Consider the following 12,645-nt stretch of genomic DNA (forward strand, 5'->3'; position numbering starts at 1 on the left):
TTTAAAATCACCTCCACTCCAGTCGTCGCCTGGGCAGCGGCAGAGGCATTCATAGGCTGCCTGCAGGCTGCACCAGGACTTTCTTTCTGAACTGTTACTGTCCTTCACAAAACAGGAAGTTGTGTCAGAAGGGGCGGGATGGTTCAGTGAGAAAGTCCCAGTGCAGGCCACAGGCGTATGAGTGCTGCTGACTGGGCAAAGACTGAAGTGGAGATGATTTTACGGATGGGCAATGTGGGTGTGTCTAACAGGGGGTGCGTCCATAACACAAACACACCTTGAATAAATACAAAACGGTATCATATTGAATTCTTTTTCTCATAAAAAAGAGGAAATTAATCCATTTTCTTCCTTGTCATGACAACATCAAAACCACCAAAACAGCAAATGAACTTTCTAACTTGCTGAGTTGTACATCACAAAACTAGCAACAGAGAGCAAAGAATCCATTCCCTCTGAACCACTCAGCAGCTCACCTTTGTTCTCACCACAGTGGTCTGGGCTTCACATCCAGTAAAACCAAAAGCCTTCCACAGCAGGCTGATACAGTTCAATTGACTCATCTTAAGTGTCACCTCAACAAACAGACAGGAGTGTCATCATCCCTTCTACTGACCACTGTGCAGCCCTCCAGTCTTCTCCATATTCTGCCCATACATTCTCTAAGAGGATTTTTCTCCTTTAATTCATCTCTTGAATCTGCAGGCTGCAGTCACAGGCATGGTTTGGGGTGGGAAGTGTTTAATTGGTCCCCCTGCCAATATGATTTCCTTATCCTTTGTGGCCCCCACCCCCTCAATAAGCAGGCAAACTGCAGTGATGGCTCTGATACAGAGTATTCACAGAGAAGTATTTTCCCAGCGTTCTGTTGCTTTTGGTACTGATTTGAGCTTTAAACATATCCTGGACTTTGTAATTTGTGTGGCAATATGAAAAAGGCTTGAACTTGGAAACTGGCATTGCATCTCATAGATTTCACCTTTGTGGTAATTCAGCCACATGACTGAGGGGTCCTTTTACTAAGGTGCACTGAAAAATGGCCTGCAGTAGTGTAGACGCGTGTTTTGGGCGCATGCATAATCATTCTTCAGCACACCTGCAAAAAAAATGCTTTTTACATTTTTGCCGAAAATGGATGTGCGGCAAAATAAAAATTGCCGTGCGTCCATTTTGGGTCTGAGACCTTACCGTCAGCCATTGACCTAACAGTAAAGTCTCACGCAGTAACCGGGCGGTAATGACCTATTCACGCCAAATGCCAGCTGACATACGCCAGAAAATAAAAAATATGTATCGGGTGCGCTTAGCAGATGCGCGCCCAAAATGAAATTACCACAAGGGCCCCTGAGTATGCTACTGACTTTGACCTCGAATACTCAAAAGCAAATTCATTAAACACTTCTGCAAATCTTGTTCCATCCAGTGGAATCTGACAGAGCCCAAACTTACCAACTTGAATAACAGATGTCTCATTGCTATGAACATGCTGCTTTTATTCTGTGTCCTGCCCCCTAATTTGCAGGAACACAAAGAACACCATTCACAAATGTGTCACAGCAAGGTGCTTAGCCACATTTTGAGGGGCAACCTAAAATATCTGTATGTAGTGGGCACATATATGCTTAATTTACCAGACTTCCCTTGCAGTTGTGGTTAGAGAAGATCCAGGTTCTAATCCCACTTCCAGCACTCACTGCCTAAGCTTCCGCAAATCACATATTCTCCCCCAATCCCCGGGTTCAAATCTCATGAGCTTTCTGGTGTTGGGACCTTGCCACCATGCAGGTCCCTTTGTACAATGTTGGATACATAGACATTACAAGAGCTTAGCAGAAAATAAACCAATCTAGTTACCTGGGAGGCAAGTGCAGTCATAAGTGGTATCACTGGTCTGACGACAGGTACCCCCATTCTGACAAGGTGAAGGGTTGCAAGGCACATAAAGGAGCTCACAGTTGCGACCCGTGAAGGTCTGCTTGCAGTCACATCTGTAGGATCCAACCTCATTGGTACACGTTCCACCATTCTTGCACGGATTCTGCATACATTCATTAACATCCTGCTTGCAGGTCTGCCCATGGAAGCCAGAAGCACACTTGCAGACATACTGGGCTTCGAATGGCACACACTGTCCACCATTGCCGCAGGGGTTGGATGCACAAGGATCAGCCTGCTGACATGTTTCACCTAGGAAAGCATCATGAAAATTAGCTGATTTTACCTATGTCTTTTCCTATAGACACAAAATGAGAGCAGTGATTTTGTGAATCAGACTTGTAGCGTTTCTTAAGTGAAATATTCCTTGGGTTTTCTTTTTCTGCTAATTTTGCCACTACAAAAATCTGTTTTCAAGAACAATGAATGGGAGCAGAGATACATTTATTTTCATAGAGGATCTCATTGTTTTGAAATCCTGGTGAAATTAAGCATGCATTAAATGAAAGTTTTATATCACAAGTTCTGTTATGTTTGCACCCTTCCCCTCCTCCAGTCCCAGGTGCGGCAGCCTTGCTAACCCTAATAACCACTTTGTATCTGCAGGCAATAAATTGGGGGGTGGGGGAAAATCTATATAGGCAGCATATGAAACTGCCAGCTTCCTGAGGGACCAGTGACTGCATGGAAATCCCTTTCAGATATTCTTAGAGTAACCCACAATGCCACCTGTCTCCATTAGTTTGCAGAGCCCAGTGCTATAAATCACCAAGATTCAAAGACCTCTCAAGCAGGCCTTGTATTCTAAGTAAATGTCTACTGCTGCTAAACCTCATGGTTAAAATAATATGTATACTATGTGCTTTTCACCATTTCCCAGTATTCTGTGGTTTAACTGTGTGTTTTACTGGCTGAGCAAAACAGAAAGGGTTTCAGCCGGGGTGTTCACACATGTGGAAACTCTTGCCGCAGACTGCATTAAAATACATGATAATGCAATTATGGATTCCGCAGCAGCGCAATAAAATAAAAATAAGTTTTTCCCGAGTGCTGTGGATGGGAAAGTTTTTGCCAGGTCTGGGGCAATGTACAAAAGCTGGTTGAGAGTAGTGGGTGTCTAGCAGAACCCTCCTCTCTTACTCCAACCCTACTACTCTGACCTGGATTGCTTTCTGCAATGTCCTGTTCCTGACACAACTCCCCTTCTCCTGATATTAAAAAAAACATTTCCCTGGTAGACTAGTGGCTCCCCTGCAGACCTGAGCGCACCCCCTTTCCTCAATATTACAAAAAGACTTGTCCTGGTAATCTAGTACCACTCCCTCTTTCCCCAAAAATAACTTGGTGTCTAGTGGCGCCCATCTCCTCCCCTCCCCTGACTTAACTATGAAAAAACTTCCCTAGTGTCTAGTGGCACCCACCCCCCACCCTGTGACCCCTAGTCAAGGCCCCCCAGACCCCATACTTTAAATGAGGCAGGAGTGATGCCAACTCGTTCCTGCCTCTGGCACCCATTATCTTCAAAATGGCAGCACCTTGCCCTACACGATGCACCCTGGAATGCACCTGGGCAGGGCCAGTCTACCATATAATGAAATTTCTCCCTTATATGGCAGACTGACCCCCAAAACCCTGGTGCATACCAGGATGCTCTGGGGGTATGGACAAGGCGTCACCATTTGAAGATGACGATGTCAAAGGCTTGAGCGAGTGGGCATCACTCCTGTCTCATTTAAGGTATGGGGTCTGGGGAGGCTGGGTCAAGAGGTTTTGGGGTGGGTGCCACTAGACACCAGGGAGGTTTTCTTAAAGTTAAGTTGGGTCAGGGGGAGGGGAGGGACTGGGTGTCACTAGACACCGGGGGGAAGGGGGGGATCACTAGGCTACCGGGGCAAAGTATTTTCAAATAGTAGGGGGGGGAGGGGTTGGGTTGGATAGTAGGGAGATGGGGGCCAATGACTGCTAGCAACTTTTTTTTTATTTTATTTTGCTCTTCTTGTCAGTGCCTGGGCCAATCTTTGCTCATGCATTGGCAGGAAGGACAAAATTTCACAAGGAGCTGCAGATTACTGCTGTGTTTTTAATGTGGCAGTAATTTGCATGCTCACTGCTTATAGCATACCAGTGGGATTTCTTTTTAGTTAATTGTGAGATAGGACTGAGCCAGCTCTACTGTCAATGTTTTTGCACAGTCCCCCCTGGTGTGGTGAACTCCTAAGCATGCAGATGTTCCAGCATCTTTAAGGAAAATGTAGCAAATGCTACAAGTTGTTTCTTGTACCTGTCCAGCCTGGGGGACATCTGCACTTGTAATCTGCCAGTGTGATGAGTTCACAGGTGCCCCCATTGCGGCAGGGATTGTGCAGACAGATGTTGTTATCAGGTGTGACGCACAGTTTGTCCGTGAATTGTACTGGGCATTTACAGATGTAATCCACTGCATTTCCACTGATCACAGGATGGCACGTTCCAGCATTCCTGCACGGTGAACTTTGGCAAGGATTGGAGAACTGACATCTCTCACCTACATAATCACTGTTACATCTGTAATAATAATAATAACAATAAAACATTTACAAATACTAGGCAAAGATACAAACCACCACCCTGATTTTGTTATAAAATTCTATTATACTAAAACTAACAATAACTTGTAAATTCTGTCATTTCAGTTCTTAGGTGAAAGGTACCCACATCCCAATAAAGTGCAAAACCAAATCATCACATATGAGCAGCCTAATGCACAAACTAAAAAGTGCAAGGATGAATAGACAATGACCTCAAACTTGCAAAGCAGTACTGGGGATCTAGGGAAGGGGGTGGTTAAGTATGCACTGTCATCATTCTAGCTCTGAATGTGATGACCTCATGTAGGTGCACTTTTGTTTCTTACATGCAAAGTTAGCGACACAGCCTCGCTTTAGCAAACATGGCTAATCAAATTCACAGTGCAAGATGGAATAACTCAAACTGATCTATAACACTAAAGCATCTTTGGATACAAATTGCATGGACGGTGCTAGAGAAATCTAAATAGAGTCTACAGTATCTGAACAGAAGGCATGAAGCAAGAAAAGTGCAAGGGGACAATTTTCAGAAAGCTTGCATAGCTGTAATATCCACACATACTTTGTATCCACTGAGCTTGTAGCTAACTTTCAAAAGAAAATGACATGGAGAGTGCTCATGATTTCTGATGGAAAACAATGCACATAGATTTAGAACTCTAACCTATGTGTACTATTTTCACAGCCTACCTTCTCACTGCCCCCCAAAAATGTCCCTCCCCTCAATTTGGCTAAAATGATACATGCCGGGTACCCTATCATACTGTTAGAATGAGGAAAGCAATTTTGCCACTGTATTTTGCCACATCATCACTTTGTATTTGCTCACACCGGAGTCTGCAAACGCATCTCCGGTACTATATAAGCCACATTGAACCTGCAAATAGGTGGGCAAATGTGGGATACAAATTAAAAAATTTTCAGACAGGTCAATGCAATGGTATTGAAAATTATCCTCTAGATGAACAGGGGCTAAAAGGCCTGTTGGCGAAGTACCAACACTGGAACTATCCTTTGTGAGTGACTGTTCATAGGAACTGAAAACAAATCACAGTGAATCTGGAGAGCCAGGGCAGACATACCACCAGTCAGAACAGGCAAGCTACTGGAGGGGAGGGGGGAGGGAGGCAGAAAATAGAAGCTACAGTCAGAGCAAAAGAATGCATCCTATCAGCCACCCAAACTCAAAGAACCATCACCATGTACTTTTAAATAAAGTTTAATATTTAAAAGCAGGATGTCTAATTATGTGTTTTCCTAGGATTGTTCTGAGAAAGGTGGTGGTAGAGTGATTATGAATTTAATTATCAAAATTTTGGTGGAAGGGGGAGCCTAAGATCCTGACAGTTGAAGCTGAAAGTTTGTCTAGTATCTAATGCCCTTGTACCAGCCGGGACAAAGCAAATAGACAAACTAACAAATCACCAGGATCTAATGGCATTTACCCCATCAGAAGGAATTTAAATACGATACTGCAGACCTGCTACTGGTAATCTGTAACATCATTCAATTTCAAATCTGTCACAGTACCTGAGAAAGGGAGGGTAGCCAATGAGCCCTTGTGATTTCTCACCTGGATTACTGTAATTCACACTATTCTGGTCTACCACTCTCCTCTCTCAAAGGTCTCCAACTTGTACAATCTACTGCTGTGAAACTTCTTTACAATTCCCCTTGATTTGATCATGTCACTTCCCTCGTAATCTTTGAGCACTGGCTCCAAGTTTCTGCAAGGATGAAGTTCAAGATTCTGACCCTACCTTCTCCCCCAGACTTCTAATACCATACAGTCCTCTATGATCATCCCAGCAGGCTCTACTGCATTTTCCATCCCTCAACCAATTATGTCTTAGTATTACTTGACATTCAGCTTTTTCCTATATAGGAATATGTTATCACTTAACATTAGAACTGAGCCCTCATTTAATCACAAAAAAAAAAAAAAAACAAGAATGAAGACCTGGTTCTTCCAATGCACATACAACAAGCATCAGATGTCCTCTTCCCTACCCACTAATATGCCTAGTTAAGAGACCTTCCTACTTGATGCCTCTCCCTCTCTCAGCCTATCTCTTTTCTGCCCTCTCTTACACTGTCTTAATTTTTGCAAACTGCATAGCAGCACTATAGTAAATAAATAAATAGGGATCCAGGCTCATTTTCATATTGTCCCTACCCTGATTACTTTCTGGTATCTATATGGCCTCATTGTGTACAAGGATTTTTCTTTTTGTGCTGTTCTCAGTATCCCTCTTTTTGTACCTGTCTCTTGTTTCTTCTCTATTGTTAGTTTTATGTCAGTTGAACTATTGATATGAAAACCGTCTTGATGTCTAATGATGATTCGATGGTATAACAAATGTACAAATAAATAAATCCAGGAAACTACAGATCAGCAAACTTGAAAATGCTGCCAGGCAAAATGGTGGAAGCTATGACAATAAAACTACTGGTCGTATGGAAAAATATGATTTGCTTAATGGGGAACAGCCAGCATGGATTTAGCAAAGGGAGTCATGCCTTACTAACAGAGGAAAACCGAAATCAGGGCTTTTGGTTTCAGCTGAAATTCACCGCTTGGTTTTGGCCACAACTGAAGATATAACCGAAACCGTTGCCCCCTACCCCCCCCCCCCCCCCCCACTAAAAAGCCTGTCCTCCTGGGCCAGCATCCCCATAGCAGAAAACCTATCCCCCTCCAGGCCACCCACCATCTCTGCCCTCCCTAGGCCTTCTTTTGAAGCCCAGGAGGGCTTGTGGCCTCTTTGGGGCAGAAGTGATCCTGCCCCTATGAGCTCTACAGTCAAAATGAATGCCACAACTTCCTGTGGCAGCCATTTTCAGATTGGAACCAGCATGGGGAGGAGCCATATGGGAATGTGCCTGCTCCTGCCAGTTCCAGTCTCAAAATGGCTGCTGCAACCTCCCACAGCATTCTTGGCAGCCATTTTGACTGTGGAGTCAGCGGGAGCGACTGGGGATTGCTCCTGCCCTGAAGAGTCCACTAAACCACTAGCCCTTTGAAGGTAGACCTGGGTGGCACAGAGTGGTTGTGGGGGTGAGAGCACGGAATTTCAGTTTCAGCCAAAAATGCACTTACATTTTTGGTTGAAACTGAAGCATGGCTAAATCCAGATTTCAAATTGGTTTCTGTGCCGAAACCAAAATCAAAACCAAAATTCGGTGGCTTCTTCTTACTCATCTATTAGAATTTTTTGAAAGTGTAACTCTGTATGTTGATAAGAGTGGGCCAGTTTATATATTATGTCAGGGTTTCAAAAAGCATTTGATAAAGTCATTCATGAGAAAATCTTCAGGAAATAAAAAAACTCATAGGACATGGGAGAATTAACTGCTTTGGACTGGTAACTAGTCAAAAAAAAAAAAAAAAAGACAAAGAGTACATGTAAACTATCTGTTTTCTCAGTGGAAGAAGATGAATAATAGAGATTTCCATGGATCTCTATTGGGAACAACGGTATTTAAAATACTCATTGATTATATGGGAAATGAGGCAATGAGTGTAGTGATTAAATTTACAGATGACAAAATGATTCAAAGTAATTAAAACACAAACAGACTGAAAAATTGCCAAGAAGGCCTTGCAAAACTGAAGAACTGGTGATCTAAATGGCAGATGTGGACAAGTGCAGTTGATGCATAAAGGGAAAAAATAATCCTAATTATAGATACATAATGCTGGAATTCAGACTAGGAGTTACCTTGGATTCACTGTGGACAATATGTTGAAATCCTCAGCTCAATGTGCAGCAGCAGTCAAAAAAGCAAATAGAATGTTAGGAATTATTTGGAAAGAAATAGAAAACAAAACTGAGATATTATAATGCCTCTGTATTTCTCCATGGTACAGTCACACCCTCACTGCTGTGTGCAGAGCTAAAAAAGGTAAAAAGAAGGACAACCAAAATGATAAAGGGGATAGAAGGACTCACTTGTGAAGAAAAGATAAACACATTAAGTAGAGCTCTTTAGCTTAGAGAAGGCCGAGAGGGGATATGACAGAGGGGCCTATAAAATCATGAGTGGAGTGGAACAGGTTAATTGGAAGTAATTATTTACCCTTTCATGTAGTATTGGGACTAGGTGACATTCCAGCAGGTTTTAAACAAATTGAAGGCATGATAAAAGCTGAAGAATTTGTTTCCAGAGGATGTGATTAAGATTAGTGGCATAGCTGGATTTAAAAAAAAGATCTGGACAAGTTTCAGGAGGGCAGTGTCACTGGCATTGGCCATTCACTTGTAGAAGAGAACGGAGATGGTTTAGTAAAATTGAACTTTTAGGAGATAAATGTATAAACTATTTTCATGCATTAAAAAAGCTTTAATAAAATTACCTCATGCTTGAAAGAATGTGTGGCATCATTATATACTTGCATGTGACTTTTAATGCAGACGCAGTGGTGTACCAAGGGGGGGGGGCGGTGGGGGCGGTCCGCCCCGGGTGCACGCCGCTGGGAGGTGCCGCGGCGCGCGCCTGCTCTGAGATCGCTGATTTCGCGCATTCGCTGCAGTTCCCTCTGCTCTGGAACAGGTTACTTCCTGTTCCGGGTCAGAGGGAGCTGCAGCGAACGCGGCACCCCCCCAGCGGCGTGCACCCTGGGGGGTCCGCGCTGCATCGTGGGGGGGGGGTGCTGCACCTGGGGGGGGTCCGCGCTGCATCGGGGGGGGGGGGGGGGGGGGTGCTGCACCCGGGGGGCAGGGCGCCGCCCCGGGTGTCCGCCCCCTAGGAACGCCACTGTGCAGACGTACTTAGGAGGGAGTTTGGCTGGAACAAAGGTGGTGTTGCAATTTACGCACATACATTACACACTAACGCTAACACCTGCTCCTGAGCTTCAATGTAGACAGATTTGTGCTAGTATTTTATAAAGACACAATAGACACTTAAAAATAGGCACCTTCTTCACCTCCACACCTAGGAAGTGTGTTTTAAAATAATCCTCTTACTCTTAACACCACTCATAATGACAAATGCAAGCTCCTCCCAGTAATCTCCATTTTAATTTCTAGGTTCATTCCCTCCACTGCCCCCTAGTGATGGTTCTCTATATAGCAAAACATCCACTTACACATTATCTCTATAGAATGTTATTAGCCTGGCAGCTTTGGCCATTATCACTTCTTACTTCAGGGTATGACTTAGCAATGGATTTCTCCATCTGTGTCTGCCAGCTACTTCCAAATGTCAGAGACAAGATTCTGAGCTTGATGGACCATTGGTCTGACAAGCAGGGCCAGCATTAGGGGGTGGCAAACAGGGCAATTGCCCTGGGCCTCCGTACCATAGGGGGCCCCAAACCTGCCTCCAGCTAAAGGAGGCATAGGCTGAAGGCCAGCTTTTGGGCCCACTGAATGTCTAACACCAGCCCTGCTGACAAAGCATGGCACGTCTTACATTCATATGTTAAAAAGTTATTCTTAACTGAATCTTCAAAACGGAGACATCGTAAACATAATTATGTGAAGTGTCATATGAATAACTCTCTGTATATGGAGAAAAATAAGTGTACAAAGTAAAAAAAAAAAAAAAACAGATACACCCACTGCACCAACAACTAGGCAAATACTTGAACAAAAATAGAAATGCTCCTTCTTGTTCCACAAGAAAAACAGATAGAAATGAGTATGGCAGAGTCCCAGGGGCATCCGCCCACTGCCCTGCCCTCTGAGTTATTCAAGGAAGCTGTATCAGCAGATCCTGGATTTATCTAATGTTCTACAGGAGATTCCTATCTTGAGCAACACTCTCAGGGTCAAAACAAAAGTGCCTTTCCTATCTGAATGATCTAAGACAGTGGTCTCCAGCATGCGGCCCCGGTACTCCATTTTTTGTGGCCCATAACTGACAGCTGAAAAACTGAATTTGCTCATCAGAAGGATGCAGCACCACTGGGAGGTGGGCAGAGAAAAGGCCCTGTGAAGCTCCACTGGTTCACATATGCCTGCGTTCAATGCGTGTTCACTTTTACACACATGCACATCAGTATGATGCACACGCTACCCAACGGAGCTTCGCTAGGCCTTTTCTCTACCTGCCTCCCAACTTTGCAGAATCCTTCAGGTGAGCAAATTCAATTTTTAAGCATTATACATCAACGATGTGACTGACAGGCAGGTCAAAGAAGGTGATTCCAAAGGCAGGATGGAATTATTCATACCTGCTTACTGTTGTGACCTATCCCTGCTGGCCTTTAATTGAGATAGTTTCATTTCAGAATAGTATGATTCCAGATATGGACCCCACAGTTATTTGGAATGCTGGATGTAGAACTTCTCACTCTATATTCCTATGTTCTTGTCCATTTCTGAACATACTATGCATATTTGCATTTTTAATTTAAAGAAAAAAAACCCAAAGCTGTGATATTATGATGCATCCCATTTTAATCTGCACACCATTTCATTCAGGATTATTTTTAAAGCTGCCTCAGGTTCTCAACACAATTCTTCCCTTCAAGAATTACAGGCAGCCAGTTGAAGAATATTTATTTATTTTATTTTTGTTACATTTGTACCCCGCGCTTTCCCACTCATTGTGTGATCAAACAACATTATTGGGGCAAGAGAGAGAGACCCGGGTATCTCATTAATGATATCTCTTAAGTGTTTTACTCACGAGTCACATTTATGACTCGTTAATAAGCCAAAATAAAATGAGTTTCTAAAAAAAAATGTATCCTTGTGAATCCAAATTAGTATTTAAAATTACATGTGTAAGCCTAAAAACTTTCGGTGGCCCCCAGAGCTTACTCCTATCCATACTGCGGCCCTTTACCTGAAAAAGGATGGAGATCAGTGATCTATGAGGATCAGCTTTCTTTGTCAGTGTTGAACTCGAGAAGATAGTGTTTCAAAAACTTAGCTCAACACACACAGTTTTGAGCTGCAGAAAAGAAACATCAAACAAAAAACTTCCGAAATTCCACCTTCAAAAATGTTGTAACATCTTTCATGGCTACCACATTAGAATAATTTCCATAACCTTAGAAATAAAGGTCAACAAAGAAGTGACAACCCTTAATGCATTTTTTGAGTAGTTTACAGGAGTTAACACTCCCTTCCAAAAGAGTCTCAGAAAAAACACTGGTATTTTAGGATGCTCTTGTAAGGAAGTCGAAAGTTTTTGTAAACATTCCTCTGTGGAATTCACTGTAAAAGCAGGCGTGTACTTCATAAAACATTTCACATCAAATGCCCCTTTTACTCCCTACTCTTCCCAGCCCTGCCAGCTCCATAACTGCTTTGTATGCATGAGGCCAAGGGGATTAATGTATGCAACATCCCAAATCTCTGGTTTCCCAAAGGACCACTTTACTGCATGGGAATCCCTTTCTTATGCCTCTTTAAGAACCCAGAGCACCACCTGTTTTCATCATTTTGCAAAGGTCAGCAATACTATAAATCATCAAATTAAAACAGGAGATTTCTGTGGTGGGGATGTTGAAAGGTCTTCACTCTTCCTCTCTTACCTTGAAAATTAACTAAATAATGTCTGGGATCATCAGCCCTCAATCTATTTTAATAAAACTCAGTCAAGCAGAATAGAAATAAAGAGATTCATTTAAAGAAGCAAGTTCAATATCAGTGCAAGACCTTTTTTTTGTTCACCTATTTGGAAGCCATTTCAAGTACTGTGATGCATTCTGCTTGTTTTGTTGATACCATAAGGAAAATTTTAAAAAATATGTTTTCTTCTTTTTACCATACAAGCATGATCAACAAGGCATATGATCCCTGGAAACTGTCAAGTAGTAGTTTAAATCTAATGATTTGGATTGTTTTAAACAAAGACTGCATTATCTGAAACACTTTCTCCTAGTAATACGCTTCGCATGAAGAGGCTGTAACAAATCTTTCAGAGAGTGAAATCTGACATTGGTAAACTAAGGGGAATTCACCATGCAACTAGTGTGTCCTCTCTAACCTGTTGCTACTCGGATTCTCCAGGATAAATGGGAAGTATTAGTTTCATTAAAGATGGCCAATCATTCTTTCCAGCACAGATGGAGTAGCCTCTTATCTCTGCATGAGCAGCTACAGAATGGGAATTGGGAGGGACTATGAAATGTGAAATGGTTGCTGACCCCACCATCTGTTACCAGAAGCTAGGAAGGCCAAGC

At 42.9% G+C, this 12,645-nt stretch overlaps 1 protein-coding gene across 1 annotated transcript in view; it reads right to left on the minus strand.

Moving 5' to 3' along the window:
• Nucleotides 1-12,645, minus strand: part of NOTCH1 (notch receptor 1) — a 160,472-nt gene that overhangs the window by 81,529 nt on the left and 66,298 nt on the right. The window contains exons 3-4 of the mRNA XM_030207641.1: nt 4,217-4,479; nt 1,855-2,187 (exon numbers count right to left, since the gene is read on the minus strand). Coding sequence (XP_030063501.1) covers nt 1,855-2,187; nt 4,217-4,479 — 596 coding nt within the window. The remainder of the gene's footprint in view (nt 1-1,854; nt 2,188-4,216; nt 4,480-12,645) is intronic.

Source organism: Microcaecilia unicolor, chromosome 6, assembly GCF_901765095.1.
Source record: "Microcaecilia unicolor chromosome 6, aMicUni1.1, whole genome shotgun sequence".
Classification (NCBI taxonomy): Eukaryota; Metazoa; Chordata; class Amphibia; order Gymnophiona; family Siphonopidae; genus Microcaecilia; species Microcaecilia unicolor.